This window comes from Bufo bufo, chromosome 7 (genome assembly GCF_905171765.1).
Source record: "Bufo bufo chromosome 7, aBufBuf1.1, whole genome shotgun sequence".
Taxonomy (NCBI): domain Eukaryota; kingdom Metazoa; phylum Chordata; class Amphibia; order Anura; family Bufonidae; genus Bufo; species Bufo bufo.
In genome coordinates, this window is record NC_053395.1 from 231,890,396 (window position 1) to 231,910,599 (window position 20,204).

The 20,204-nt window shown below is 46.5% G+C and overlaps 1 protein-coding gene across 1 annotated transcript in view; it reads right to left on the reverse strand.

Annotated features, from left to right (window-relative positions):
• SEMA5B (semaphorin 5B) overlaps positions 1-20,204 on the reverse strand; it is a 157,514-nt gene that overhangs the window by 16,211 nt on the left and 121,099 nt on the right. The window contains 6 exon segments of the mRNA XM_040441569.1: positions 1,191-1,298; positions 1,301-1,360; positions 6,830-7,048; positions 7,299-7,524; positions 7,738-7,885; positions 12,137-12,280. Coding sequence (XP_040297503.1) covers positions 1,191-1,298; positions 1,301-1,360; positions 6,830-7,048; positions 7,299-7,524; positions 7,738-7,885; positions 12,137-12,280 — 905 coding nt within the window.

Genomic DNA, 20,204 nt, shown 5'->3' on the forward strand with positions numbered 1-20,204 from the left:
CGATTAGTTATGCCACAGGAAACCCAGCTCCCGGCATGTAAATAACCCCCCTTCCACCCCAGAGACGTCATGGCAGCTCCCTGACACCCTGAATTCGATTAACATAACTTGCAGAGTCAGGCATCAGCGGATGAGTTAAGGCAGCAGCTTCTAAAATATGAATTTATTACCAACCTGTAAACTAAATAAAAATACATCACGTAAACCGAATGACAAATGAGCGATTCAGTCCTCGCGCTCCCGCACGGGGGACCTTCTGTGGGGTCTGGGACAGAATTCTTTGTGATGAACCCTACTATATAACCTCCACACATCATTCGCCCTCTCACGGACCCTCCAGGTGCAGAGGAAGCCGACAGTCACTGGCGTCTCTTCTTCAGATCCCCCCAGGTAGTCATTTAATGTTCACCCCTCCGTGGGCTGCAGCCGATTCAGACTCAGATAAAATGTGACAGGAACCTGGCGCGTTATTAGGCACTAATCACACACCGCTGTACGCGCAGTCGCAGGTTTACCGCCACAACTTCACTCAATCCCCAGATATCACATCAATTATTCATGGCGCATCTGCCCGACATCAGCACCGATCGCACCGCGTCTGCTCACAAATAAATTCACAGAGGGGATAATCACCGCGATCCTGATCGACTTCCGAAACCAACTAAATGTTTGCAAACCAAGTTGTACCGGGTGGAGAGACATCCCCTCCGCACCGCAATATCCTGGCCGGGCTCCACGTTAAATAAATCCCTGTGTGTGTTTATACAGCCTGTCTATGGAAATCAGCGCACAGGCAATTACCGCTGACATGAGCCGTATGCCGAGACTGCACTCAGAATTCATGTGCTGAAGACGAGGCCATTCCGGCTGCATCTCCCGCTTCTCATTAGAAGCCCGGTATATTCTTAGCTCGGGTTCATTTTCTACCCAAACAAAGAATAATGCAAAACGGTTCTGAAACTAAGACCCCATCAATGAAGCTTTAGGGCAACACTGATGGAAATAGAGGAGAAGCCCGAAGCTCCTGGACCTCAGCGCGGACGCAGTGCCCAGGGCCCCTGCTAGAAAGTGTTCCACCTCAAGAGCTGCTGCAGGATCTATAAACCATACAAAGTGTAGACAATGAGCGATAAACTGCTACAAACGGTGTTTACAGGGGGCACAAGGGGTCATCTCAATATGATCCATACCTTTACAGACGGTAAGTATTACACAGCGCTCCTCTGTGTGCAGACCAATGCAGATGTCACCACCATTAGATGGGGCAGGGTTGGTGCAGGTACGTGTGCGCTGGTAATTCCACCGCCACATGTGGCAGAACACTGCGTCCATGATGACCAACATGACCACGAACCCTTCACTGCAACATAAAAAGGACACAAAGGTCAAAGCAGAGAATAAAGATAATCAGGGAATGTTCTGAGCAGAAAGTGAAAGATTCAGAGAGCTGCCAAAAACCAAAATGTACACGTCAAACTCTCAACATAAAATGGACCAAAAATAGGAAATATCACTGACAGATACAAGACTCCGCAACGTGTGCAAATGTCAGGACGTTCTCAAGCTGCCTATCATATAGTCTGACAGGGCAAAGGGCTAGATACATTCCTATCTATAAGGAGCAGCATTATCGTAGTTATATTCTTGTGTATAAGGAGCGGTATTATAGCAGTTATATTCTTGTACATAGGAGCAGTATTATAGTAGTTATATTCTTGTACATAGGAGCAGTATTATAGTAGTTATATTCCTGTACATAGGAGGCAGTATTATAGTAGTTATATTCTTGTACATAGGAGCAGTATTATAGTAGTTATATTCTTGTACATAGGAGCGTTATTATAGTAGTTATATTCTTGTACATAGGAGCAGTATTATAGTAGTTATATTCTTGTGTACATAGGAGCAGTATTATAGTAGTTATATTCTTGTACATAGGAGGCAGTATTATAGTAGTTCTATTCTTGTACATAGGAGGCAGTATTATAGTAGTTATATTCTTGTACATAGGAGCAGTATTATAGTAGTTATATTCTTGTATATAAGAGGCAGTATTATAGTAGTTATATTCTTGTACATAGGAGCAGTATTATAGCAGTTATATTCTTGTACATAGGAGCAGTATTATAGTAGTTATATTCTTGTACATAGGAGGCAGTATTATAGTCGTTATATTCTTGTACATAGGAGCAGTATTATAGTAGTTATATTCTTGTACATAGGAGCAGTATTATAGTATTATATTCTTGTACATAGGAGCAGTATTATAGTAGTTTATATTCTTGTACATAGGAGGCAGTATTATAGTAGTTATATTCTTGTACATAGGAGCGGTATTATAGTAGTTATATTCTTGTATATAGGAGCAGTATTAGTATTATATCAGTTATATTCTTGTACATAGGAGCAGTATTATAGTAGTTATATTCTTGTACATAGGAGGCAGTATTATAGTAGTTATATTCTTGTACATAGGAGCAGTATTATAGTAGTTATATTCTTGGTACATAGGAGCAGTATTATGTAGTTATATTCTTGTACATAGGAGCGTATTATAGTAGTTATATTCTTGTACATAGGAGCAGTTATTATAGTATTTATATTCTTGTACATAGGAGCGGTATTATAGTAGTTATATTCTTGTACATAGGAGCAGTATTATAGTAGTTATATTCTTGTACATAGGAGCAGTATTATAGTATTATACTCTTGTACATAGGAAGCAGTATTATAGTAGTTATATTCTTGTACATAGGAGGCAGTATTATAGTAGTTATATTCTTGTACATAGGAGCAGTATTATAGTAGTTATATTCTTGTACATAGGAGCAGTATTTTAGTAGTTATATTCTTGTACATAGGAGCAGTATTATAGTAGTTATATTCTTGTACATAGGAGGCAGTATTATAGTAGTTATATTCTTGTACATAGGAGCAGTATTATAGTAGTTATATTCTTGTATATAGGAGGCAGTATTATAGTAGTTATATTCTTGTACATAGGAGCAGTATTATAGCAGTTATATTCTTGTACATAGGAGCAGTATTATAGTAGTTATATTCTTGTACATAGGAAGCAGTATTATAGTAGTTATATTCTTGTACATAGGAGCAGTATCAGTAGTTATATTCTTGTACATAGAAGCAGTATTATAGTAGTTATATTCCTGTACATAGGAGCAGTATTATAGTAGTTATATTCTTGTACATAGGAGGCAGTATTATAGTAGTTATATTCTTGTACATAGGAGGCAGTATTATAGTAGTTATATTCTTGTACATAGGAGCAGTATTATAGTAGTTATATTCGTGTACATAGGAGGCAGTATTATAGTAGTTATATTCTTGTACATAGGAGCAGTATTATAGTAGTTATATTCTTGTACATAGGAGCAGTATTATAGTAGTTATATTCCTGTACATAGGAGGCAGTATTATAGTAGTTATATTCTTGTACATAGGAGCAGTATTATAGTAGTTATATTCTTGTACATAGGAGGCAGTATTATAGTAGGTTATATTCTTGTACATAGGAGGCAGTATTATAGTAGTTATATTCTTGTACATAGGAGGCAGTATTATAGTAGTTATATTCTTGTACATAGGAGGCAGTATTATAGTAGTTAGATTCTTGTACATAGGAGCAGTATTATAGTAGTTATATTCTTGTACATAGGGGCAGTATTATAGTAGTTATATTCTTGTACATAGGAGCAGTATTATAGTAGTTATATTCTTGTACATAGAAGGCAGTATTACAGTAGTTATATTCTTGTACATAGGAGCAGTATTATTGTAGTTATATTCTTGTACATAGGAGCAGTATTATAGTAGTTATATTCTTGTACATAGGAGCAGTATTATAGTAGTTATATTCTTGTACATAGGAGCAGTATTATAGTAGTTATATTCTTGTACATAGGAGCAGTATTATAGTAGTTATATTCTTGTACATAGGGGAAGTATTATAGTAGTTGTATTCTTGTACATAGGGGCAGTATTATAGTAGTTATATTCTTGTATATAGGAGCAGTATTATAGTAGTTATATTCTTGTACATAGGAGGCAGTATTATAGTAGTTATATTCTTGTGTATAGGAGGCAGTATTATAGTAGTTATATTCTTGTACATAGGAGCAGTATTATAGTAGTTATATTCTTGTACATAGGAGGCAGTATTATAGTAGTTATATTCTTGTACATAGGAGCAGTATTATAGTAGTTATATTCTTGTACATAGGGGAAGTATTATAGTAGTTGTATTCTGGCACATACAGTGCAGTGTTAAATATAGTATTTATACTTTAGTAGTTGATGTCAGTGTAAAGTTTTGGTTCCCAAGCAGATGTAGGAGCAGTGACCCTTTAAGATGTAGAAATGTTGACTTTCTTTTCCCTTCTTGGAGTCAGACATCTCTTAGTACTTGGCACAGGACAGGGAAAAGAGAACATGAAATCTGTGCTCCAGTCTGAGTGATAATGGAAGGGACAGTCAGCATATATACTGTATACTGACAGTTCTTTACCAGTCATTCATTTTTGGAGGAGGTGGGTGAGTACTGGGCTATATGTCCACTAAGGTGATTAATGTAATCTGAAGTGGTTGATTCAGAGGATGTTAAACCTTTAATCACTTAAGATGAGGTGTAAGGGGGGGCCGACAGAGCACTGGCTCGTGGTGCCGGTCAGTGTGAAGCTGTATATAGATCACGGGGGAAACGCTTCTCTGCTCATGCAGAGTTATTGAGATTTTACAGAACATTATATACAATTTATTTAGCAAACTATTTATAAACTTCTGTGTATAAAAAATTAACATAATCAAGTAACAGTGTTAATTAAATGCATCTCTCATGTCGGCCTGGTCCTGCATATTTAACAGGCAGACGCCAATGTGTTTAATTCCAAAGAAGCTGGAATCCAGAGAAGTAGAAAAACTCCCCCCTAGAAGCAAAATCGGATCCATCAATGGCTTCACAATACCCAAATGTAACAATCGCAACAATTCCTTACATTGACTCCAATGTGCTGGGGCTCCTTGAGAAGTCTTACTCCGGGCTGATAGCTTGTACCTCCACAGAAACACTGTAACAAACCCTCTACTCTCAGATGTAGTTGTTCAGGTTTTCAGCCTCTAGATGTAAACAAGGCTGCTCCTATTCCCTGACAGCAATCACAGATCCGGAAAGGGGTAAGAAATTGAAATGCAAAAGACTGGACAGACCCTTTAACAAACACTCATATTCAGTATTTCTGAACATGAACAATGTTTGTAATAAAAAATAATAAAATCTGGCGATTTTGTGACTTTAACAATGATCGCTAAGTGATTTTTTCCAAAATCCTGAAATTTGAATCCATCAGAAAATATGGAAAAGTCTTCAGCAGCGAAACGCGACCTCAGGGGGGACCCGATGTAAAAACCTATTTTCTTCCAAACCTTCTCCAGTAGGTGGCGCTTTTACCTGCCCAATCATGTTACCACATAGCACAACGCTACGTCAAAATAGATTGTGAGCTCTGCAGCCCAGCCTGGTCCCTGCACGGGTTATAGGGTCAGTGCTAGAGGAACGCAGTAAAAGTAAAGCAGGCTTTAGCCCAAGCACCTGTATAAAACCTATTTATTGCTGGTGCCGATGCCGTTTTTATTATTCATTGCCGGATCCGGCGCAGTTTACGGGGGAATAAAGCCTGAGATTATGACGGCAAGAAAACAATTACCCCATAAAGCCGCGCCGAGCAGCAGAAAGCACCTTGTTGTTTTCAATTAAGACGTAATTGTGTTTGCCTCACGTTCACTTTCAGTCAGACTCCTCGTAAAGATTATACTACCGGGGACGATGGGAGGCGGCGCGACATAAAGCGGAGCCGGGAGAGTCTGTATTCACTAATGAGCAGAGCGCGACCACAGAGATCGATGTCACGTACAGAGCCCAATTATGTGATCCCCTATCCACAGATAACTATCAGACCCCCACTGATCATAAGAACAGGGACCCCGTACCCTGTGGAGCCCCCTGAAATGAACGGAGCGGCTGGTTGGAAACGCGTGTCCATTCATTTCTATGGGAGCTCCGGAGACGGCCCGGTTGAGACGTGCAATTCCAACCGGCCGCTCCGTTCATTTCAGGGGGCTCCACAGGGTTTGGGGCCCCCATTCTTGTAATTGTTGGAGGTCCCAGTAATAGGACCCACGCCAATCTAATAGTTATTCTCTAACCTGTGGATAAGTGATAACTAGTGTTGAGCGAACTTCTGTTTTAAGTTCGGCGTCTAAAGTTCGGCTTCCGGTTAGCGAAGAATCCCGATATGGATTCCGAATTCCGTTGTGGTCCGTGGTAGCGGAATCAATAATGGCCAATCATTGATTCCGCTACCACGGACCACAACGAAATTCGGAATCCATATCGGGATTCTCCGCTAACCGGAAGCCGAACTTTAGACGCCGAACTTAAAACAGAAGTTCGCTCAACACTAGTGATAACGTTTTGAAACTGGAATAACCACTTTGACACTTTATGAATCCAACCCTCTTTTGTTATTCGGCTGCTTTCAAAGGGTTAATGTTAAGTGTAGAGTCTCTTACATCCTGCAGGGGGCAGAATCATCCACATCACAATTCATTTATTTCCTGAATGGAATATTTAAAGGGGAAGGACTCCCAAATCACGTCTAGGACTATGCGGATTAGAATGTGTTATGAGGTAAGAGTCAAACAGCGCCCCCAGAGGCCACATGCAAAATAACGTTTTGTTAGACCCGAGTGAACGAGCGGGGGCATTACTGCCGATGTTACTATGGACCATCTGTGTACTGGGGGGGGTCCTCACCTGGGCAAAGCTGTGGGTTACAATCCTGGAACTCTGTGGCAGACCCCATGCAGGGTTGACCACCGTTCCGAGGTTCCGGATTACTGCAAGTTCTTCTTCTAGAGCGGAATCCTAATTCACAGTCCCGAGAACAGGCCGACCACGGGCCCCACGGACTCCATCCACCGCTGACAATACGCGCCGGGGACTTCCCGCTCCGCATCATGTCGTCCACCAGAGCTGCAGTAAAAAATAACTTTATTTAGAGGCGACTATTATCATGGCATTACTCACAGAGCCCTGTCTAGACTGGATACATTGTAACAAACACTCAGCTATGACAAGTGTTAGATCAGGAAGGCTTCTTATTGTATAAAATTAGTGTTCCCATTCACTGACAGCAAGCAAAGGCAGAAAGTTCAAGAACTTTTTAATCTGCACAAGGATGAGTCTCGTCATCCCCCGCGGTTAATATTGTGCTGACACTCACAGTCGGTCTCGCAGGCCGCAGAACCATCATTGGGACAGAATCGCGTCTCCGTTTTTTTCCTCCCAAACTGAAGCTCGTGGGGGTCGGAGAGTTGAGCGCGACAGGTGTAGCGGAATCTCTGTTCCTGACGAGCTCCGCCCTGCGTGATATTAACCGTCATCCATGGCGTCCAAGGAGTGTTTCTGCGCACCTCAGGACAAGCCTCCGAGTTACAGATCCTGAATTCCTGCAAGGAAAGATTTCTGAGCGTGATGTGAGCGCACAAAACATCGCAAACCGCCATCGTGCTGCAAGCACCTGATGACATCACTGCGGCATTGCGACTAGGAAGAGAAGAACATCTGTCCCTAAAAATGGCCTCCACCACGAGAAGCAAAACTGACTGAGAGCAACATTGCTTTTGTTCATTTAGGCTGTAGGGTGAGGGGGCGAGAATTACCTGAGCGCAGCCGGGGCAGGTGTTCCCGTTCTCACAGGTGCGCTGTCTGGAGTGGACGCCCCCTCCGCAGTCTGCACTGCATTTGCTCCATGAACCCCATAAAGACCAGAATATGGGGACCGGACAGGGGCTGTTCTCATTGCAGAACCTGAGGGAAGAGACAAGATGGAGAGGAGTCAAGAGACCGAACATAATACAGGTCACCGGACAGCGCTAAACCGACCACGTGGGAACCGCCACACAGTATAATACTGACCAGACATAAAAAACTGCTGCACAGTGCTAAACCGACCACGTGGGAACCGCCGCACAGCATAATACCGACCAGACATAAAAAACTGCTGCACAGTGCTAAACCGACCACGTGGGAACCACCGCACAGCATTATACCGACCAGACATAAAAAACTGCTGCACATCGCTAAACCGACCACGTGGGAACCACCGCACAGCATTATACCGACCAGACATAAAAAACTGCTGCACAGCGCTAAACCGACCACGTGGGAACCACCGCACAGCATAATACTGACCAGACATAAAAAACTGCCGCACAGCATTATACTGACCAGACATAAAAAACTGCTGCACAGCGCTAAACCGACCACGTGGGAACCGCTGCACAGCATTATACTGACCAGACATAAAAAACTGCTGCACAGTGCTAAACCGACCACGTGGGAACCGCCGCACAGCATAATACTGACCAGACATAAAAAACTGCTGCACAGCGCTAAACCGACCACGTGGGAACCGCCGCACAGTATAATACTGACCAGACATAAAAAACTGCTGCACAGCGCTAAACTGACCACGTGGTAACCGCCACACAGTATAATACTGACCAGACATAAAAAACTGCTGCACAGCGCTAAACCGACCACGTGGGAACCGCCGCACAGTATAATACTGACCAGACATAAAAAACTGCTGCACAGCGCTAAACCGACCACGTGGGAACCGCCACACAGTATAATACTGACCAGACATGAAAAACTGCTGCACAGCGCTAAACCGACCACGTGGGAACCACCGCACAGCATTATACCGACCAGACATAAAAAACTGCTGCACAGCGCTAAACTGACCACGTTGGAACCGCCACACAGTATAATACTGACCAGACATAAAAAACTGCTGCACAGCGCTAAACCGACCACGTGGGAACTGCCGCACAGCATAATACTGACCAGACAGAAAACTGCTGCACAGCGCTAAACTGACCATGTGGTAACCGCCGCACAGTATTATACTGACCAGACAGAAAACTGCTGCACAGCGCTAAACCGACCAGAAAGAAAACGCCACACAGCGCTAAACCAACCTCGTCGGAACCGCCGCACAGCATTATACTGACCAGGCGGAAAACTACTGCACAGCGCTAAACCAACCAAATGCAAACCACTGCGCTGCGCTAAACTAAACAAACAGAAACCGAAGCACAGCGCTAAACTGACCAGATGGAAACTGCTGCAAGAACAACCAATCAGTAATCCTCTCTGTTCTAGGAAATGACAATCCATCCATAAGACGTGCGCTATTCACAGACGCAGCGGGAGCTCCGCACAGAACTAAATCTAATTATCATCTGGATTATGTGAACGAAACGCTAAATAACTGAGTCATCGAGAAAGTAACAGTGCGGCCATTACCGGCTAATATATAACAACTCCGTGAGCAGGTCTAACGAGAAGGGGCAGAGGGGAGGACGCCGGAGAGACGGCGATTAGCACAATTAACAGAATATTGATGAACCCGACACCCTTTCTGCTTTCCATGTGAAATCCAGTAAAAGGTCAGACCGGCTGCGCTGTCCGCCCGGGTCACATCCCCCCAAAATGTCTAATTAGGAAAATAGAATCAACAGCAGAAGCTAATTAATTGTGTCCATTACCAGATGTGAGGAGCCAGGAGCCGCTGGACCGCGCGACATTAGCATTTTATGTCAATATTACAAGAGACCGCGCCAGCGTCTTAATCACCACTGGCGTAAGAGCGACATGAACGGCGTCACCGTGTCACCAATACATTAGACACATTGTAACAGGAGGACAAAACACTGCTCACAATGTACTGTCCCGCAACAAGCCACTCACCGCTGCTGGTTCAGTGTCTGCACTGCTTGTTTCATCTCTATACAGGACATTGTACCGGCATCTGTCTGCAGGTGGATCAGCACAGTGACTGCACCAGCAGAATGGTGTGTGCAGCTCCGGAGTATAGTACAGGATGTAACTCAGGATCAGTACAGGATAAGTAATGTATGTACACGGTGACTGCCCCAGCAGAATAGTGAGTGCAGCTCTGGAGTATAATACAGGATGTAACTCAGGATCAGTACAGGATAAGTAATGTATGTACACAGTGACTGCACCAGCAGAATAGTGAGTGCAGCTCCGGAGTATAATACAGGATGCAACTCAGGATCAGTACAGGATAAGTAATGTATGTACATAGTGACTGCACCAGCAGAATAGTGAGTGCAGCTCTGGAGTATAATACAGGATGTAACTCAGGATCAGTACAGGATAAGTAATGTATGTACACAGTGACTCCACCAGCAGAATAGTGAGCGCAGCTCTGGAGTATAATACAGAATGTAACTCGAGGTCAGTACAGGATAAGTAATGTATGTACACAGTGACTCCACCAGCAGAATAGTGAGTGCAGCTCTGGAGTATAATACAGGATGTAACTCAGGATCAGTACAGGATAAGTAATGTATGTACACAGTGACTGCACCAGCAGAATGGTGAGTGCAGCTCCGGAGTATAGTACAGGATGTAACTCAGGATCAGTACAGGATAAGTAATGTATGTACACAGTGACTGCACCAGCAGAATAGTGAGTGCAGCTCCGGAGTATAGTACAGGATGTAACTCAGGATCAGTACAGGATAAGTCATGTATGTACATAGTAACTGCACCAGCAGAATAGTGAGTGCAGCTCTGGAGTATAATACAGGATGTAACTGAGGATCAGTACAGGATAAGTAATGTATGTACACAGTGACTGCACCAGCAGAATGGTGTGTGCAGCTCCGGAGTATAGTACAGGATGTAACTCAGGATCAGTACAGGATAAGTCATGTATGTACACAGTGACTGCACCAGCAGAATAGTGAGTGCAGCTCTGGAGTATAATACAGGATGTAACTCTGGATCAGTACAGGATAAGTAATGTATGTACACAGTGACTGCACCAGCAGAATAGTGAGTGCAGCTCTGGAGTATAATACAGGATGTAACTCCGGATCAGTACAGGATAAGTAATGTATGTACACAGTGACTGCACCAGCATAATAGTGAGTGCAGCTCTGGAGTATAATACAGGATGTAACTCTGGATCAGTACAGGATAAGTAATGTATGTACACAGTGACTGCACCAGCAGAATAGTGAGTGCAGCTCTGGAGTATAATACAGGATGTAACTCTGGATCAGTACAGGATAAGTAATGTATGTACACAGTGACTGCACCAGCAGAATAGTGAGTGCAGCTCTGGAGTATAATACAGGATGTAACTCTGGATCAGTACAGGATAAGTAATGTATGTATACAGTGACTGCACCAGCAGAATAGTGAGTGCAGCTCTGGAGTATAATACAGGATGTAACTCAGGATCAGTACAGGATAAGTAATGTATGTACACAGTGACTGCACCAGCAGAATAGTGAGTGCAGCTCTGGAGTATAATACAGGATGTAACTCAGGATCAGTACAGGATAAGTAATGTATGTACACAGTGACTGCACCAGCAGAATAGTGAGTGCAGCTCTGGAGTATAATACAGGATGTAACTCTGGATCAGTACAGGATAAGTAATGTATGTACACAGTGACTGCACCAGCAGAATAGTGAGTGCAGCTCTGGGGTATAATACAGGATGTAACTCAGGATCAGTACAGGATAAGTAATGTATGTACACAGTGACTGCACCAGCATAATAGTGAGTGCAGCTCTGGAGTATAATACAGGATGTAACTCTGGATCAGTACAGGATAAGTAATGTATGTACACGCTGGCCGATCTCATGATGAAACACTCTCCCGCCATTGCTCTGTTATTACGGGGGGGGGGGGGGGGGGGGTACTTTACTGAAATACAATATTAATGAAGAGCTGCTTGTTTACTAAGTGAGATTCGAGGAGTAGATTTGATCTTGTAACTATAAGGAACCGCGGCGAGATGGAGGTAATGATACGAGCTGCGCAGTTGGGGGAGTGGTGAATTATTAATGGCACAGGCCGCTATCAGAACGTCTGCAGGAGCAACAAAGTGACAGACGCTTACTTTCAATGTGCAGCTACCTCTATGGTATTAACCCACTAGCTGCCACAGAGCTGCTGATCTTGATGAGTGGCGAGTTGGGTATGAGACACTTCTATAAGGGGTTCTCACCGTTCCTCTCTGCTTTGCCCTACGCACACTCTGCCTCCAAACCGTGGAGCGGGGTTACTGCAGGTCCTCTGCCGCACCTGGAAGCCGATCCCACAGGACGTGCTGCACTGCGCCCAGGACGACCATGGAGTCCAGCCGCCATTCCTGCAGGAAAAGAGAAACGCACATGTCAGAGGATGACAGAATGAAGCTGTAAATCACTGTCGTGGACCAACGTTCTATTCTGCTGCATTACAGCATCCGATTAGTCATCCATTGCTCACACTTAAAGTGCATTTGGAAAGTCCTCACGCCCTCTCCCTGTCCTCACAATCTATTGTCTCGCTCCTTGTGTCATCAGTCCCCCCATCATTCTGCCCTCACCCCCCATAATAAGAAAGTGAGAACAGAAGGTGAGAAATCTGAACATAAGTCTTCAGCCCCTTTCACATGGATATAAGTCTTCAGCCCCTTTGCTGAGACACTTGACATTTATCTCTGGTTCCTCCCATTTCTCTGGATCATCTCTGAGACGTTCTACACCTTGATTGGAGTCACCTGTGGTAAATTCAGCTGATTGGAGATGTGGAAGGTCACAGCCCTGTCTATACAAGATCTCACAGCTGACGATGCATCAGAGCCAAAACCAAGCCAGGAGGAGGAGAGAACTGCCTGTGGAGCTCAGAGACAGGATTGTGTGGAGGCTCAGATCTGGAGAAGGGGGCAGAGACATTTCTGCTGCACTGAGAGTTCCCAGGAGCACAGCGGCCTCCATAATTCTTATATGGAAGAAGAAGAACCAGGATTATTCCTAAAGCTGCAGCCCCCAAACTAAGTAATCAGGGGAAGGGCCTTGGTAAGAGAGGAGACCAAGAACCCAATGGTCACTCTGGCCGAGCTCCATAGATCCTGTGTGCAGATGGGAGAAACTTCCAGAAGGTCGACCGTCACTGCAGCCTCCACCAATCTGGGCTGAAAGTTCTAATCCAGAGCTCTGGACCTCAGACTGGGCCAAAGGTTCACCTTCCAACAAGACAATGGCCAGACAACACAGGGGAGGCTAGGGACAACTCTGGGAATGTCCTTGAGGCGCCCAGCCAGAGCCCTGAACCCAATGGAACATCTCTGGAGAGAAGTGACAATAGCTGTCCACTGAAGGCCCCCATCCAACCTGACAGAGCTGGAGAAGATCTGCAGAGAAGAACAGCCGAAAATCCCCAAATCCAGGTGTAAACCTTGTGGCATCATCTCAGAGAAGACTGGAGTCTGGAATCGCTGCCAAAGGGGCCGAAGACCTATGTCCCGAGTAAAGGGGCTGAAGACTTATGTCCCGAGTAAAGGGGCTGAAGACTTATGTCCCGAGTAAAGGGGCTGAAGACTTATGTCCCGAGTAAAGGGGCTGAAGACTTATGTCCTGAGTAAAGGGGCTGAAGACTTATGTCCCGAGTAAAGGGGCTGAAGACTTATGTCAATGTGAGATTTTCCTTTTCAGTAAATTAGTAAAGTTTTCTAACTTTCTGTTCTCACTTTCTTATTATGGGGACTGAGGGCACAAGGTGCAAGAGAACAGAATGTGAGGACAGTGAGAGGGTGTGAGGACTTTCCGGATGAACCATACATTTTCTATGGCAGGTCACATGATCAACCACTTCATCCATCCCACAAAAGTAATGTTCAGGTGTTGAGGGCCTGACCCGGCGCAGCTCAGTCTTTTCTCTCTCGAAAGGTCTGTAAACATCAGGAACATCTCGGGCAGATCCTTGTTATAATTCGGGAAATTCGCCGGGTGACTGAAACTTTTATCATGCCATGAATTATTTGATGCGAGTAGAAATCTTTCCTTCTCTTTGAACATTTCACTGAAGAATTTTGACACTTTCAGCATTCTTACCAGCAACTTTAATGATGTAGATGCCCATGGATGGAGGGGTCGGGGCAAGGTGCCAATGTTTAGGATGGGGGGGGCAAGGCGCCAATGTTTAGGGTGGGGCGGGGCAAGGCGCCGATGTTTAGGATGGGGCGGGGCAAGGTGCCAATGTTTAGGGCGGGGCAAGGCGCCAATGTTTAGGACGGGGCAGGGCAAGGCGCCAATGTTTAGGACGGGGCGGGGCAAGGCGCCAATGTTTAGGACGGGGCAAGGCGCCAATGTTTAGGACGGGGCGGGGCAAGGCGCCAATGTTTAGGACGGGGCGGTGTGCCAATGTTTAGGATGGGGCGGAGCAAGGCGCCAATGATTAGGATGGGGCGGGGCAAGGCGCCAATGATTAGGATGGGGCGGGGCAAGGCGCCAATGATTAGGATGGGGCGGGGTGCTAATGTTTAGGATGGGGCGGGGCAAGGCGCCAATGTTTAGGACGGGGCGGGGCAAGGCGCCAATGTTTAGGATGGGGCAAGGTGCCAATGTTTAGGACGGGGCGGGGCAAGGCGCCAATGTTTAGGGCGGGGCAAGGCGCCAATGTTTAGGACGGGGCGGGGCAAGGCGCCAATGTTTAGGACGGGGCGGGGCAAGGCGCCAATGTTTAGGACGGGGCAAGGCGCCAATGTTTAGGACGGGGCGGGGCAAGGCGCCAATGTTTAGGACGGGGCGGGGCAAGGCGCCAATGTTTAAGGTGGGGCGGGGCAAGGCGCCAATGTTTAGGGTGGGGCGGGGCAAGGCGCCAATGTTTAGGATGGGGCGGGGCAAGGCGCCAATGTTTAGGATGGGGCGGGGCAAGGCGCCAATGTTTGGGGCGGGGCAAGGCGCCAATGTTTAGGACGGGGCAAGGCGCCAATGTTTAGGACGGGGCAAGGCGCCAATGTTTAGGACGGGGCGGGGCAAGGCGCCAATGTTTAGGACGGGGCGGTGTGCCAATGTTTAGGATGGGGCGGAGCAAGGCGCCAATGATTAGGATGGGGCGGGGCAAGGCGCCAATGATTAGGATGGGGCGGGGCAAGGCGCCAATGATTAGGATGGGGCGGGGTGCTAATGTTTAGGATGGGGCGGGGCAAGGCGCCAATGTTTAGGACGGGGCGGGGCAAGGCGCCAATGTTTAGGATGGGGCAAGGTGCCAATGTTTAGGATGGGGCGGGGCAAGGTGCCAATGATTAGGATGGGGCGGGGCAAGGCGCCAATGATTAGGATGGGGCGGGGCAAGGCGCCAATGTTTAGGACGGGGCGGGGCAAGGCGCCAATGTTTAGGACGGGGCGGGGCAAGGCGCCAATGTTTAGGACGGGGCGGGGCAAGGCGCCAATGTTTAGGATGGGGGCAAGGTGCCAATGTTTAGGATGGGGCGGGGCAAGGTGCCAATGATTAGGATGGGGCGGGGCAAGGCGCCAATGATTAGGATGGGGCGGGGCAAGGCGCCAATGATTAGGATGGGGCGGGGCAAGGCGCCAATGTTTAGGACGGGGCGGGGCAAGGCGCCAATGTTTAGGACGGGGCAAGGCGCCAATGTTTAGGATGGGGCGGGGCAAGGCGCCAATTTTTAGGACGGGGCGGGGCAAGGCGCCAATGTTTAGGACGGGGCGGGGAAAGGCGCCAATGTTTAGGGCGGGGCAAGGCGCCAATGTTTAGGACGGGGCGGGGCAAGGCGCCAATGTTTAGGATGGGGCGGGGCAAGGCGCCAATGTTTAGGATGGGGCGGGGCAAGGTGCCAATGTTAGGATGGGGCGGGGCAAGGCGCCAATGTTAGGATGGGGCGGGGCAAGGCGCCAATGTTAGGATGGGGCGGGGCAAGGCGCCAATGTTTAGGACGGGGCGGGGCAAGGCGCCAATGTTTAGGACAGGGCGGGGCAAGGCGCCAATGTTTAGGATGGGGCGGGGCAAGGCGCCAATGTTTAGGATGGGGCGGGGCAAGGCGCCAATGTTTAGGATGGGGCGGGGCAAGGTGCCAATGTTTAGGATGGGGCGGGGCAATGTCCCACACTGGGGGCTAGTAGCTATACTGGGGCACAACTTGGGGGCTATTACAACTACCGGGAGGCATAAAGGGATGCATTATTTATACTGGGGCAGTAATATATACTGAGGGCACTGCAGGGGGGGGGGGATGTAACTAAAAGCCTATTTTAATGCATCTGTTTTCAACTGTTGTTAAAAATGGATGCACAACCAGAAAATGGATATACACAGCGATGCAAAACGACCAAGAAAAACTGAGCGTTTGTTTTTAACGGGTGATTTTTTTCACTGTCACGTGCACGTAGCCCAAGATGCAAGAATTAACTAACCGTCGGCAGGAAAGAAAATGGCGCCAACGCCGTGAGCATATATAAAGGGTGCGGCCGGATTAATGAACTGGACGTCTGAATGGAGCATTTTTCATCCGCAGAAATTAGCAAAGAAAAGTGAAACATGGCCCTGGAATATCTTGTATTCGCCGGATCTGTGTTTCTGAATAATGCAGAATAACTGACACCTTTCTACATAAATTATCCCCAGTTATTAAGAACAGGAAGTGGCGCCATTAATGCAGTGGTAGAAGGGACGGGGAGGGGGATATCAGACAGGCAAAGGTGCTGAGAGACTCATTAGCACTGGATTAGCATGTAATTAGCATAAAATTAGCGCAGTAAGCAAACGTCTAGATGCGACAGCCCTGAACCCTGCGACAACATGTGGTCACGGAGCGTTACTCCGTTACATTGTGCTGTTAGATACATCAGGTTACATTCTACAAAGGGGGGCATTTACCGACCCTGCACCCCAGAACTCTGGCTGCAGTATGTTGTTATTTGCGCAAGCATTTTGTAACATTTCGCTTTTTTCCACTACTCCCGCCAGTTTCGGCAGAGTTAGCGTGTTGAGCTGATTTAAACCAAAAATATCCATTGCATCTTAAAAAGTTGCAAAAAAATTGTCTCAATCTTTACCCCAGTAAAGCAGCGGTGTAAAACGGGCAGAAGTGTAAAGGGTGTCCTAGTGATTGTCGGGAGGGAAGCGGTCGTCAACGATTATCGGGCAGAAAATCCGCCGTCTTATATACCCTTTAGGCCCCTTTCACACGGGCGAGTATTCCGCGCGGGTGCGATGCGTGAGGTGAACGCATTGCACCCGCACTGAATACCGACCCATTCATTTCTATGGGGCTGTGCACATGAGCGGTGATTTTCACGCATCACTTGTGCGTTGCGTGAAAATCGCAGCATGCTCCTCTTTGTGCGTTTTTCACGTAACGCAGGCCCTATAGAAATGAATGGGGTTGCGTGAAAATCGCAAGCAAGTGCGGATGCGGTGCGATTTTCACGCACGGCTGCTAGGAGACGATCGGGATGGGGACCCGATCATTATTATTTCCCCTTATAACATGGTTATAAGGGAAAATAATAGCATTCTGAATACAGAATACATAGTACAATAGGGCTTAAAAAAAAAGAAAAAATAATTTAACTCCCCTTAATCCACTTGTTCGCGCAGCCGGCATCTCCTTCTGTCTTCATCTGTGAGCAATAGGACCTTTGATGATGTCACTACGCTCATCACATGATCCATCACCATGGTAATGGATGGATCATGTGATGGACCATGTGATGAACGCAGTGATGTCACCACAGGTCCTTTTGCTCACAGATTAAGACAGAAGAGATGCCGGCTGCGCGAACAAGTGGATTAAGGGGAGTTAAATTATTTTTTCTTTTTTTTTAAGCCCTATTGTACTATGTATTCTGTATTCAGAATGCTATTATTTTCCCTTATAACCATGTTATAAGGGAAAATAATACAATCTACACAACACCGAACCCAAACCTGAACTTCTGTGAAGAAGTCCGGGTCTGGGTACCACAGTCGGTTTTTTATCACACGCGTGCAAAACACATAAAAACTGAACATCGGAACGCAATCGCAGTCAAAACTGACTGCAATTGCGTTCCTACTCGCGCAGGTTTGCCGCAATGCACCGGGACGCATCCGGACCTAATCCGGACACGCCCGTGTGAAAGAGGCCTTAGACTTAAAGATGCACCAAATTTATCAAATATTGTGCAAAATCTGATAAATATGCAGCACCGATTCCTGCAAACCTGACCTTAAAAATTCTTCTTATGATAAATCTGCAGCGTCTTCAGACACCGACCCTGCGTCTGTGGGGGTCAGTGACCTCTAACCTGCTCACTTATATATTCACCTCAGTGTGAAAACGGATCAAAACCTCAAAGAAGAACTTTATTTTCAATAGAAAATGTCATCTGAGAAAACGCAGGAGAAGCGACGCAACTGAGGATTTTATTCTGTCGGAGAAATCCACTCACCCTGCTGGTTGCATCCTTCGCTGCGCAGTTCTTGGTCACAAACATAAAAGGTGCACGACTGTTAGTTAGGATGACGGGGACGGCGCTGATGACAGGGACTACACTGAGCCGTCCTGGTCATCAGGGTCCACATGTAACGACCATCACTGCAGCTAGAGGGCGCCAGTCACATTTGGAGGAAGGTCCCAGGGAGCCGGCAGCTTGTAAATGTGCACAAAGTAAAGAGAAAAAAAAGGTCATGGAAGCTGCAAACCCCCCAGTCCGAGAGAAAACCGCGGAATATCAGCTGAGCCCCCCCTCATTCTGAGACCACCATCATCATGTGGGGAGGCGATCACTCCAAATCAAGGTTTGCGAAGCTCATGTTAGTAATTACATTGCACCGTCCACTGATGGTTTAGACTGTGAGCTCTTAGGTCCAGTCTTCCATTTCTTATCTACACAGATTCCACATTACACTGCAGAAATAATCCGCACGCCATTCCCCCACATATCTCCCTCCATCCCCCCCAGTTCTTAGGGCTGCCATAGAAATAAATAACTGGACTCCCTCCGTATTACTCCATGACAGCTCTTGGCGGTGTACAAGGTTTGGATTGCAAGCTCATGTGCACAAGCCATGGAGGAGAACAGCCCAATACGGAGATCTGTGCAGCCAGGGCATCACCATGATGTCAGTGCAGTCTTTGTTCAGCCTGTAGTATCGTGTCTGGCGCTCGCTGCTCCTGAGGTGTCAGGCTGCAAATACAGAAAACTCAAAAAAAGCCTCATTTCCTGAGCTGCAGCTTCTCGTAACTCGCTCCATATGGGAGTCCAGGGCGGTTTGTCTTGGCAGCGGTTGATGTTTACATTCCAGTGCACTGCTCCGCTGGCCGAGCATTGCACCAAAACCTCAGCAGCGAACAGTGAGGAAGAAGGAATCCGCCACAACCACCTACCTGCCCACTATCTGCAGACCTGACGAGAACGGTCGCAGGTGAGTTCAGTCTACTGCCCTCTGTTATCAGCCGGGCTGTCATGTGACAATTACACCGCCATATGTACTTTATAGGACGGTGTACGCTCCGGCCCGGTGCCTGCTGATGAGAGGCTTGTACTGAACACGTCAAAGTCATCAGTAGTCTCAGCTCCAGTGCGGCGACTATCGGCCATCGCTCTGCGCAAATCCAATGCAAATAGAAAAATGCCCTGAATCACATCGTGCCTGGAAAATGAATGCCGACACATCGCTCCTCGCCGACCGCCACTCTCCTCTTACTCCTGATGGCGGGTTTTCAAAAGGACGAGACATGAAGAGAGTGCAAAACTGTAAAGCGACTGAGAACGACCCGTCAGCAAAAAGATAATACAAGGTCCAATAAACCCGCTGTCCATGCATCACCTAACCGGAGGCGGTAAGCAGCAGCATCAACGTCTGCACAGGGACAAAGGGTTGTTATCAAGGCGTGAGACTGACTCCACAGCAAATGTGCGCTCATCAATCACCATGTAAATCCATTACATAATTCATTGTGCAGAATAGTGAGTGCAGCTCTGGAGTATAATACAGGATGTAACTCAGGATCAGTACAGGATAAGTAATGTATGTACACAGTGACTGCACCAGCAGAATAGTGAGTGCAGCTCTGGAGTATAATACAGGATGTAACTCAGGATCAGTACAGGATAAGTAATGTATGTACACAGTGACTGCACCAGCAGAATAGTGAGTGCAGCTCTGGAGTATAATACAGGATGTAACCCAGGATCAGTACAGGATAAGTAATGTATGTACACAGTGACTGCACCAGCAGAATAGTGAGTGCAGCTCTGGAGTATAATACAGGATGTAACTCAGGATCAGTACAGAATCAGTAATGT